This window comes from Dreissena polymorpha, unplaced genomic scaffold (assembly GCF_020536995.1).
Source record: "Dreissena polymorpha isolate Duluth1 unplaced genomic scaffold, UMN_Dpol_1.0 chrUn054, whole genome shotgun sequence".
Taxonomy (NCBI): domain Eukaryota; kingdom Metazoa; phylum Mollusca; class Bivalvia; order Myida; family Dreissenidae; genus Dreissena; species Dreissena polymorpha.
In genome coordinates, this window is record NW_026273368.1 from 135,395 (window position 1) to 148,006 (window position 12,612).

The 12,612-nt window shown below is 34.5% G+C and overlaps 2 protein-coding genes across 5 annotated transcripts in view; both read left to right on the forward strand.

Annotated features, from left to right (window-relative positions):
- Nucleotides 1-2,266, forward strand: part of LOC127863884 (low-density lipoprotein receptor-related protein 1B-like) — a 47,429-nt gene extending 45,163 nt beyond the window's left edge. For 3 of the 4 annotated variants that reach the window (XM_052403571.1, XM_052403570.1, XM_052403569.1), the window contains exons 13-15: nt 104-257; nt 1,734-1,925; nt 2,134-2,266. The gene's annotated coding sequence lies outside the window, so the exon portion shown is untranslated. Of the gene's footprint in view, nt 1-103; nt 258-852; nt 984-1,733; nt 1,926-2,133 lie in introns of all 4 variants that reach the window. The other variant, XM_052403572.1, reaches the window with a different exon arrangement.
- A 4,613-nt stretch (nt 2,267-6,879) lies between these two features.
- Nucleotides 6,880-11,568, forward strand: LOC127863889 (oxidoreductase HTATIP2-like). Its single transcript, XM_052403575.1, has 5 exons — nt 6,880-7,165; nt 8,790-8,897; nt 9,186-9,323; nt 10,086-10,147; nt 10,545-11,568. The coding sequence occupies exons 1-5, from the start codon at nt 7,022-7,024 to the stop codon at nt 10,753-10,755; spliced, it is 663 nt and encodes a 220-aa protein (XP_052259535.1). The 5' UTR covers nt 6,880-7,021; the 3' UTR covers nt 10,756-11,568.
- The last annotated feature ends 1,044 nt before the right edge of the window (nt 11,569-12,612 follow it).

Here is a 12,612-nt window from a genome sequence, read left to right on the forward strand (position 1 = left end):
GTATTAGGTCATGTTTTACATAACCGGTAAGCGTACCATTGTTTTGTATAACATATATATTGACCAGTCACAAACTAATGTGCGATTTTATTTGATCGTTTAGTTGATCAACAAGTGCGGTTAGTGAACGGTAGCACATCGTATGAAGGCCGCATTGAACTATCCATAGATAATGGTGTGACTTGGGGAACAGTGTGTGATGATTCGTTTGACGAGCGAGACGCAGCGGTTGTGTGCAATATGCTTGGATACGGAAGGTAATTAAAGTTAACAGTGTTTGATCGATCTAAGGTAACGTTGTGAAATTGTACATAACTTGAGTGCAAGGGGTTAAAACCTCTATAACGCTAAAACATCTACGTAAATTTCGTAATATATTCCGTAAAAAAACGTTAACATATAAATAAGTAGTGTTCCTTATAACAATAACCAAAATTATAACGCTAGATGTGGTCTGGTAACATAGATTTAACAAAACAGGAAATGCTCTTTTTATTGGTTTGTGGCCCAATAAATTCCATTTTAATCTCCCGCAACGATATCTATTCATACGACAAATGAACACTAAATTGATACATGCACATGTGGTGAATATACTGTACAACACAAAATAAAATAGAGCATTTTGTATCGTGTTAAATCTATTTTACCAGGCCACATCTAGCGTTGAAATTTTGGCATTTCAAAGGCTCTAAAGGCTAACCCTAGATAATATGAAACAACAAAATAGCATATGTATATTAAAACTTGAGATATTGTGGTAAATGTTTTGTGTGGGTAAATCTGTAATTTATAATGTGCGCCATTTTTGGTCATCTGAACACATTAAAATAACAAATTTTATCAATGCAGTGTATACACATCCCATACGACCATGCAGTCAAAGATTGCTTGCCTTACAAGATTAAAAAAAGAAAGTAGTAAACAGTACGTTTGGCTTTGAGTGTCCGTTTTCTGTTTGCTGGGAGGTCACTCAAATGCCAGTAGGTTAATGTTGTGTTTACTAATAATATTTTTAACACAATTCCGCACATTTATTCAAGATTTTTAATGTTTTAGATTTAATTTAAAGCTTTTAAAAGAATAAACGCTACATTTTTATTACGCATTGCATCTACATAAAGTTTTCGTAATTGTTGACCGGCCATCGATTGATCCCCATGCCCACTGCGAGTACAAAACGTTTCTAAAAAAATAATAATAATAGAACCATGCATATTTAAAGCCGTATGTGATTAATGTACGCAAAGAAGAATAGCATTTAAGCTAGGTTATATTTAACTTTTACAACGAAAGTTTGTATGATTTAAACAGACTAGTTTAAAGCCATGTGATAGTGGCTGCGCAAGACGATTGTATCGTTTCACCATGTTACTAGCAGATACAAGCGGATGATATAACGTTTTTTTAATGGCTTATGCCAATTAACGCATCTATGCCTAGCGTCCTGAAAAAAGGACATTGCAAACAGCGTAGACCCAGATGAGACGCCGCATAATGCGGCGTCTCATCTGGGTCTGCGCTGTTTGCTTAAATGAATTTTTTTATGAAATATTCTAAATATAGACATAACTATACTTGACACCCCTAATTTTGGAAATAAATTGATCCAATTAAGAAGGATAGAAGAGTCCACTGGGCCTAAATGGGTTAAATAAGAACCGACAAAACTATTACAACATCGTTTTCATTTATTTTGCATCAGCTCTGAATATAATCCTTCTTTATTTTAGAACTGGTGCAACGGCAAAATCAAGCGCTTTCTTTGGAGCAGGTCAATCTACCCAATCAATTCTTTTGAGTAATTTAGCGTGTAACGGTCATGAAAATACGATCAGTGAATGTAACAGCAACGACTTAGGTGTTCACAGCTGCAGACATGGAAAGGATGCGGGTGTTATTTGCATTCCTAAAATGTGAATAGGGTAAACATAAGTTTAAATAGATATTTATATATTAATATATGTATTAATGTCACATTACTATCACCAAGAGAGAAATACATCGGTTATTTAAAGTAAGTTAGCAATACAAAGAGTCTTTGTTTTAAATGTTCATTACTAAATATGTATATTTCAAAGGAAAAACGCAAAAAGGTGTTCTATATATTTAGTGTTTTTTTTTTCTCTCCAGTTAACGGTCAATTGGGATCAACGACAGAATACAGAAACTTCCCAAACTCTACTTGTATGGAATAAACACGCTAATTTTCGTTGTATTCTGAAATTAATGTGGACTGATAATAATAATAATATGGTACAGCTTTTATGATTGCTCTTTTCCACGCATGACATTCATTCCGTTTTTAGTGCATATTGTCTCATTTTATATCAATTGTTCTTTCTGGCCCTGCCAACATTTTAAAAGGATAATATGTCGTTTTTCAATTAACTAAAGAATACATACCACTAAATACTGTGAATAAAAGTGTTTTTGTGTGTATGAGCCTCAGTAAATTTTACATTTGTATTCGACAATCCATATCACCAATCGTTTGGCATGTCCGTCATTCACGTGTTAGTGTGGTATCGCATTAGATTTACAAATTCCTTAACCCTTTGAATGCTGGGAAATTTGTCGTCTGCTTAAATGTCGTCTGCTGAATTTCTAAAATTAGCATTTTCTTCGATTTTTTTCAAAGAATACTATCAGAATAGCGAACAGTTTGGATCCTGATGAGACGCCACGTTCTGTGGCGTCTCATCGGGATCCAAATTGTTTGCAAAGGCCTTTAAAATTCGGTTCCCACACTGAAAGGGTTAAAACGATCCGCATGTTGTCGGTCGACCCTGTCTGATAATATTCAATAGCGTGTATTGACCGTCGTGTCCAGCAAACCAATACAATATTGGCACATATTACCTAATCTGTGTGGTTTTATCATATTTCACAAAATATGTTTTGTCCTTCGATTAAAATGTAAAATATACCTCTCTGCAATACCAGCCACTATTAATTTAATGTCCATACGTATATATTAAATACTAACGTGCTTAGAACCAATCACGTGGGGCAGTCTGGGACGTTTCAATGATAAACACTACACTGGCCAACGTTGTCTTACAAGCTGTTATATACACACTATGTACTGTACCAGTGAGAACAGGCAGATGCGGTGGTTAGAGCAGACGATTTAAGCATTCGTCTGCTTAATTTTACTGCAGTTATCCACACAGGCAGTCACGGGTTACGGTTTCTAGCGTAGCTAAGCCCATAGTGATTTGCAAAATTGCGTCTGCATTATTTGTGAGCTAACGCTCACAAATAAAAACTATGGTAGTCATTAAATCCACTTCTTTCTTTATGCCGACCCGTTGATTGAAGCGTGAGGGCGCGTTCACACTGTTTGACAGAGAAAACTCATATAACGATGATGTGAGATTACTCAAAGAGATCATAGGAACTCTACTCGTTCCGTCGAATACTGTTTTTGCATCCTCAATTTTGAAAACTAACGGTTGAAAAATGCGAAAACGCGAAGGCAGGTAGGGAAATTAAACCCACGATCTTGCGTCGTATTATCGCTCGTTTTAGTCTTGGTTAAAAAGACCATAAACACACTCGTCTAGCGACTCGACGAACAATTCACGGCTCGATGTACAGGTCACGGCTCGACGAAAGGGTTGCGTATATTGCTGAATTTGTACACATTTAGTAGTTATACTATGTGACAGTAAGAACCATTTATCCTGCCTCTGTTGCAAAAAATGACCAAATAAAGCAGGGTCGGATAAACTAGTTGATATCCGACAGTACATCACGTGACCGTGATCTAACCGTAAGTATGTATTCCTACGCGCCGATTAACATGTTAACGTGTTCTAATATTTGACCTTTGAAATTTATTGGGACGCATCATGAATGTTATCGTTATATTATATATCATTCTTTTTTCTTCTTTAAAACATATTACCGAACCAGCTCTCCGTATTTATCATTTTGATTTACTTGATGACGCAATTTATGACGTATCTAGTGTGACGTCATTTCTCAGACAAAACATACTATCTAGTTTCTCTCAGGATTTTAGGGACAACAATTTTGACGTGGTGGTTTTAACAGTATTTTTTCAAAGAATTTAAAGCATCGAACGAATCATATACGTATTCCGGATTGTGTGTTTGTCATTCATAAGTGTTAACTTCGATAGGAATAAAATAACTCGCTACGACAGGATTACGATTTCGGAATTTGGGTCAGAATGGTTAGCATTCGATACAAACGCTATCAAAATATAGTGTGGTTTAAAATACATTTCGATACAGATGTAAAAACAGAAATGGATTTCGACAAAGAGATGGAAGAACAGAAAATGGATGTGTATATCGTTGTTAATGTTTTGTTATAAGCAATAGATTAAAGTTGTCATTAAGGTGAATAAAATTTAGTTATTGTTTTGCTGCTGCATTTTGTTTTCATTTTTGTACCAAGAAAAATATCACATTCTCGATTCGTTTTTTTTTATTTCTTGTCATATTTTCAATAGGAAAGTATAAAAAAGGAACAGTTTAATGTGGAACTTTTTTTTACGTGACACAATCGGTAGTTATTCGGTCGTCAGGAATGTAGGAGGCCCGACAAGAATTGTTATATCAATTAATCATTTAATTTGATAAAATGTGGCAACGGCATGAGGCAGGATAAATCGAATACATGGTTGGTGCCGAGATGGAGAAAGTTTATCCGGTTCGGCCCGAAAAAGAAAAATAGGGCTCGCTAAAGCTCGCCCTATTTTCTTTTTCTAAGCCTTACCGGATAAACTTTCTCCATCTCGGCACCAACCATGTATTCTCTATTTACGTGAAATCCAGATACGTTGTACTTAACGAGCACGTAGGATACGTTTCAAGTACATTTTCTCACAACGAGTACGATAAACAACGATGAAATAATTATAACTCTCTGATTATAGTCCTTTAATTGACGTTTCGGCATAATGCCTTTATCAAAACATTGGAAATTTTATGTTAACTACATTTTTACGTCTTTTGACTGCACAATTAAAATAATAAAGAAAAATGTTTTTAAACGTCAAATGACGCTGTACATGATGACGTCATAAATGGCGTTATATAAAATGGCGCCAAAAAATGTAAAAATTCGCCCAAAATGAAATGACGTTAAACACTTACATATTGTGTCTTAATCTTATGTTAATTGTGTGCTTTATATATTTAATAAATTGATATTTTACAATAAAACAATCATCATCATCATATGTAATTATAATCTACCTAAACTTATTATCATAAATTAAATAGGGTAAACTTATTAAATGACTCTAATTATTTCAATCCATATCTATGTAAAATATTATAATGATATTTGATTAAATAATCATATCATATACACATTATGTACAAGATAAATTGCATAAAGTACTATTATTTTTACATTCATTTATGTTGATGATTAATATAAAATGTTTTTCACATATAGTTTTTACAAGATAGTTCCCCGTAGCAGGACATCAAGTTGATTTTTTGTATTTAGTCCATTTGGTGATTGCGTTTGAAACTTCTTTATGAATTCCAATTCGTTAATAAGTCTGTAATAATGGGACCTGTCTCTTATTTGTGTTAACACTGATACACCCATATCCTGCACTCTGTGGCCAGCACCATTGAAATGTTCTGAGATTGGTTTCTCACTTCGTAGCCGCACGTCAGCCTCGTGTTCTTTGGCACGTTCCTTTAATGATCTGCTTGTCTCTCCGACGTATACCATCTTTTGGCATTTAATACAAAATATACCGTACACCAAGTTATAAATGTTACAGTTCTGTTTTATTTCTTCGTTTGGAATCTTACTTTTTGGGTTGTTATGAAAACCTCTTTTCAACATTTTACAGACTATACAATTAGTCTTACACGATTGTGGTATTAGTTGAAAACGTTTGTTTATTTCTTTATTTGTTTTTCCATGAACCAAAATATCACCGATATTCCTATCTCGTCTGTCTGCAACTATTGGTACGTCTGGGAATACATTTTTCATTCTGTCTGATTTATATAGTTTGTCGGTATGTTTTCGAATTATTGAGTGGATATTTGGAAGGTTGTTAGAATAAGTTATAGCTAGTGGTACTCTCTTGTTGGCTGTTTGTTTTTCAACGATGAAATAGCCAAATTATTATATACCGCTTACTATAAAAACCAACAATACATCTACGCAAGTAATCTCGTATACAAGTATTGGAACTGTCTTGAACTTAATGAATTGTATTGTCGGCTCATTTCGTAAATGACGATCACTGCGAACGTTTTTTTTATTTAACCCATTTATGCCTAGCGTCTAGAAAAAAAAGCCATGACAAACAGCGTAGACCCAGATGAGACGCCGCATAATGCGGCGGCTCATCAGGGTCTGCGCTGTTTGCTTAAAGAAATTTCTGTAAGAAATATTCTAAATATGGAAATAAATATACTAGACAACCCTCATTTTGGAAATAAATTGATCCAAATTAGAAGGATGGGAGAGTCCAATAAGCATAAATGGGTTAATAAATTAATATAATATATATGCAATAATGTATAATATATATATAATTTGTTTAATATGAAATTAGAATGCTAGTTGTTTTACCTTGGGGTACATTAATGTATAAAAATGATAATACACGTATTTTTGTTTCCATAAGTCAGCAAAAGTGAAAACAGCCTCGATATGTCACGTATCTGCGATATATCCAGCGAAAACCGAAATATAGTATCAAAAAAATAGGAATTTCGTGACTTGTTTTTTCCTTTTAAATAAAAATACGTTTCTAGACTGGATTTGGTGACATATGTTTATGAGACTGTATTTGTGGTTGACCGTATGACTACCCTTTACAAATATTGGTTAATTATTTCGACGCTTATCTGATTGCTCGATGACTGAGTACACAATATAGCGTGTGTCGTTTTAAACAGAACACAGGTATACTCGATATAAAGCGAGCTGTTAACCCACATTTAAGGGATTATAAATATAAGGTGGAACTGAATTCTCGTTTGTGCTATACATTTCTTTGAGTAAAATGTCTACGGTGTTTGTTGTTGGATATACTGGTGCAACAGGGAAAGCTGTTGTGAATAAATTATTTCACGAAGAGAGTTTTAAACGAATTGTTTTAATTGGTCGAAGGAAAGTTACTCTAACTATAGGAGACGACCCCAGATTTGTAAGTATTTAATTTATAACATTATTTAAAAGCATGATATAATACGTTTCGTCACGTTACGTTACGTTACATTAACGCTTAGAATGAAACGCAATTCTTTCAAGTTTTACGTTATTTGTTCGAATCGTTATACTATTTTTGGATGTTATATCAGTGAGATAGGAAAGAAATGAACAGACTTGAAATTAACCATTACAATTGACACTAATAGCCTGTTTATAGGTTATCTCTTACTTGACACGTGAGTCTAGTTTTGGGAAAACCGGATTTCTGCATGTGCATTCCGCACAGGCTAATATAAAGGACGAAACTTTTTGCATAGTCTGAATTTAAGCTAAAAAGAGACTTCATTGAAACGAATCCATTAAAAGCGGAAAGTGTCATCCTCGATTAGCCTGTGCAAATGCACTCCGGAACAACATTTTAGGCACATGCATTAAGCCCGGTTTTCCAACAGCGAAACTATCAGCCGGTTTATATGTCAACAATAACTTTACATGTGAGTTTAATTTCACGTGGGTTTTACCTCAGTCCTACATTTTGACCTCTTTGCTTAAATAGAACATTGACATTGTGATCCCAGTAATTCAATGGGATCTTCCATAACGTTCTTGTTTAAATACAAGATTATCCCAGCGATATAAGAGTCTAAATTTAACTTCATTGTGTTATGCCCATCTACAGAGTCCCAGATTTGAAACTAAAATGAAAGTTAAACTTAATAACTCATTAAAGGGACGTATTCAAAGACTGATAAAATGGCGATTTTCAATTTAACCCTTTGCATGCTTGGTAATTTGTCGTCTGCTAAAATGTCGTCTGCTGAATTTCTAAAATTAGCATTTTCTTCGATTTTTTTTCAGAATACTATCAGAATAGCAAACAGTTTGGATCCTGATGAGACGCCACGTTCTGTGGCGTCTCATCTGGATCCAAACTGTTTGCAAACGCCTTCAAAATTCGGTTCCAGCACTGAAAGGGTTAATAGTAATACATTACAAGAGAAGGTATGCATTATGCTTAAATAAGCGAAATGAAACTCCGGATTTAGATTTTTTTTCCAATATCGGTCATTAGAAATCGGTTAAATTATAAAGCGTGTGTAACGCTGTCCTTCGATAATTAGGAAAATATGGTAGTGCAATTGTAATAATAAAGCAGTTAAGTTTCAACATTTAACATAAAACGTTGTGTGGCGCCGCGGTAGCCGCTCGCTTTTGCTTTCAGAGGTTTAAAACCAAGGGAAGGCATCATTTTTCATTCAACTGTAAATCTTGCTATTATCAAACGTTCATCGTATTAAAACCTAACATATTTGTAAGTATACACATTAAATGATATTTTCTAAAAATAAGACAATGTGTGAACATGTCCATTTAAATCGTATTTGTTAAAGCGTTTATGGTTTTCAATGTATACCACAAACAGTCACATCAAAAGTAAAATAAATAATTCAATTGTCATTCAATTGAATGCTCAGCAAAAGATTAGTTTCGTGTAAATAAAACGTTTTAATTGGATACGATTAAAGTAAAGTTAATATATTATCATGTAAACGTAATACAATAAAATTGCTCTTTGTATTTAAAACAACGAACCCATATGTCCTTCCTAACATAAACAGGAGCAAAAGGAAGTGGATTTCGACAAGCTGGACGACTTTAAGGATGTGTTCCGAGGCTGCGATACCGGCTTCTGTTGCCTGGGGACCACGAGGAGTGTGGCTGGCAAGGTAACACTACGACCTAACCAAAGCTGTGTCGCATCGCACTTTAAGGTCATAATAATAATAATAATAATAATAATAAATAATAATAATTATTATAATAATAATAATAATAATAATAATAATAATAATAATAATAATAATAATCATCATCATCATCATCATCATCATGATCATGATGATCATCATCATCATCATCATCATCATCATCATCATCATCATAACCATCAACATCATCATCATCATCATCAAACCAAAACAATGTGTTATTAATATCTATTTACATCTTATCAGGAAGGGTTCATCCGTGTAGATAGGGACTACGTCGTTAATTGTGCAAGAATTGCCAAGGAAACCGGATGTCGCCACTTCCAGGTCGTGTCTTCCACAGGAACAAACAAAAACAGTTGTCTACTGTATCCCAAAACCAAGGTAAACTAACAACAACGGATTCTACTGTATCCCCTACAATAAAGTTACAAGAACAGCTGTTTACCATATCCTAAAACTAAGGTGAACTAAAAATAACACATGTCAACTGTATCTCAAAACTAAGATGAAAACCATGTAGAACTAACAATACTAACTGTCTATCAAAATGTTCAGGTCGCCGTGGCGTGGTGGATATGGTAGCAACCGAGGGGTCACGGGAGGTCTTCTTCTAGTGTTTTACCGTTTTACAGAAACATAGCTTTTTCGACAAATATAGCCAGTGGTTTAAAAGTGAACACACGACTTGGAGTTAAACCAATTTATGCCTAGCGTCCTGAAAAAAGGACATTGCAAACAGCGCAGACCCAGATGAGACGCCGCATAATGCGGCGTCTCATCTGGGTCTGCGCTGTTTGCTTAAATGAATTTCTTTATGAAATATTCTAAATATAGACATAAATATACTTGACACCCCTAATTTTGGAAATAAATTGATCCAACTAAGAAGGATAGGAGAGTCCACTGGGCATAAATGGGTTAATGATCTCTATAGTTCTGGTTTAGCGTTTACTATGGTAAAGCCTTAAAGCACATTTTCAAAACTTGATATCTGTATCCCGTAATTTTGTCTTAAATTATAAGGATATTATTATGATACATATTTTCAGCGCGCAAATACTGATGGATAACATGGCATTATTTTACAATGGTCAATATTATTATTAAATTTTTAATGGCATGTGTGTTTGGTGTATTTTCAAGGGGGAAATGGAGGAGCGGATAACGGACATGGGGTTCCAGCGTCTGACCATCTATAGACCAGGGTAAAGCTCGAGCCATATTATGTACAATAGCTGAAGTGTAGTAAAGGCGAAAGTAACGCACACGTGCGTTTCATGTAACAAGGGCGAAAACGAGTGTGCGAAAATATGGAAAGGTCTTTTTATATTTTTTTGTAGTAAGAGCTGAACTTCTTGATTTTTTAACAAAAAGAAGAAAATATTTTTGCATACCTCGCAAACTGCCAGACATGTTTGCATAAATCATACGCTTAACGTGTCTCCTATATGGTAATATAACCATATTAAATAAGCAAATTAACTGTGTAATAACGATTACCATATCATAAACATATGCCACATTAATATAGTGTTACCATATCATATTCATATGCCACAGTGAAATATTGTTGCACACTTCTGCCTTGTGTACATTCCCCAGCTTCCTGCTAACGGACAGAGAGGAAACCCGCATCGGAGAAAAGCTGGTCATGTGCTGCATGTTTCCGGTCTTCAAGCTGTGTCCCACAGCGGGCAGCGTGCACGTGGATCTTGTAGCCCAGGCGATGATCAACAACGCCAAAAGACCGTTCAAGCCGGAGGGAACGTCCATAATACCGAACGCTCTCATTCACGAATGGGCCCACAGCTAAATAGCGTCAGCAACGGCGTCGCCATCATGATTGTAACATGCTTTAATTATCATCACCATGTGAGTGATGATGATTATCATAACTTTCGATAAGCTCATGATTAGTATAATCTGATCGTCATCGTTATAGTTGTCATCAACATCGTAATCATCATCATCATCATCATTCGCAGCATCTTCAGCATCGTCGTCGTCATTATCCTCATCATCATAACCATCATCATCATCGTCGTCGTCATCGTCGTCGTCATCATCATTATCATCATGATCATGATTATCATTATCATCATCATCATCATCATCATCATCATCATCATCATCATCATCATCATCATCATCATCATCATCATCATCATCATCATCATCATCATCATCATCATAATCATCATAATCATCATCGTCATCATCATCATGTTTATATTCATATATGAATTCATATTCATATTCATCACAATCGCAAGTGGCAACTTAACCGTAATCAAGTTTCTAAGGTAGTTGCAGTAAGGTTTTTTGCACATAAGAGAATACATTGAATCGTTTATGTTCGTTTAACCGTTTTTTTTAACGAATTTGATCACTTAGGCATTTAAAAATATTGATGTAATTGACACGTTTGCATTCTGTTGTCTGTTCCAGACTATATGTCATCACCGGTGACTTTTTGATATGATACATTTAACCTAAATATACACATATTTATATGGCTGTCTTCAATTTATATAGTTGTTGTGAATGCAGTTTTAGGTTTTTTTCTTACAATTTATGTGATATATTTTTATTTATTTGTTTAACAATTATACTATTAAACAAGTAATGCTTTTTGAACTTTATTCCCTTTCTTGTTAGCAAAATTAACGTTTTCAAATCTTTAAAAAAAATATTTTGTTTCATTCATTATTACGAAAATTTATATTAAGTTCGCAAATGTCCCTAGATGTAATGCGAAAGTTTAACGAATCGTCGAGTGTTGGTGTATTATATGTTAATCGACGCTGTAGACATTTTATTAGTAATGAGCTCATTATATTGCCCTCAGATATATTACCATAACAATGGAATAACGCAAGGATAAAATGCATGAAATCTGTTCATCTTAGTTGCACAAACAAATCCTAAGTTTGCTAAAATAACATCGAAATCGTTGTTTTCATTAAATATTCGATAAATTGACAAAATTTAGCTTTAAACACATCTTTTTTTTGGCTTCTCCGCGAGTCAAACGAGCAATACCCGCTGTAGGAGGTGCATTTTAGATAGCCATTGTTGAATTTACCCCGTCATGTAAACAAATAAAATGAGACTTGATACCACACATGCTAATCTGAGACGACACTTTCCGCTTAAAGTGGATTTTTGGCTCATATGATACTTCATTATAACGAATTTCATAAAAGCAGAAAGTTTTTTTTACATATTAGCCTGTGCGAACGTTACAGGCTACCCTTGGACACTGTTCGCATACGCTTACGCATTTGTCCGATTTTAAAATGTATTACAGTATACAATATAACAATATCTTATATTGCGACGTGATGTTCTCGATTGGTTGAGAAACAAGCAAACCATACTACAATTTCACTTAAACATTTGTTAATTCATGTATCAAAGATTGTAATGAGGTCCGATAATAATTAAGTGTTTATAACTTCAATTTGAGTGTGTTATTTCTGTCGCGTATCGTCACAATATGCACACCAACTAAACAATAGGTAACATTGGGATAAAGTTTTGAAATCTGACTATCGAGATCCGAATAAACATTTTAATTAAAGAGTCACTGATACTATGCACATGATCATTCGGTAGAATGGAAACGTTATTGCAGGACAGGACAGTAGCCACCACCATTGCCACAATG

Excerpts from the sequence above, each read along its gene's own strand:
- LOC127863889 (XM_052403575.1), top strand. The coding sequence starts at position 7,022 with ATGTCTACGGTGTTTGTTGTTGGATATACTGGTGCAACAGGGAAAGCT. Across the intron at positions 9,324-10,085 it reads TACTGTATCCCAAAACCAAG|GGGGAAATGGAGGAGCGGAT; the intron begins GTAAACTAACAA and ends TGTATTTTCAAG. Across the intron at positions 10,148-10,544 it reads CTGACCATCTATAGACCAGG|CTTCCTGCTAACGGACAGAG; the intron begins GTAAAGCTCGAG and ends TACATTCCCCAG.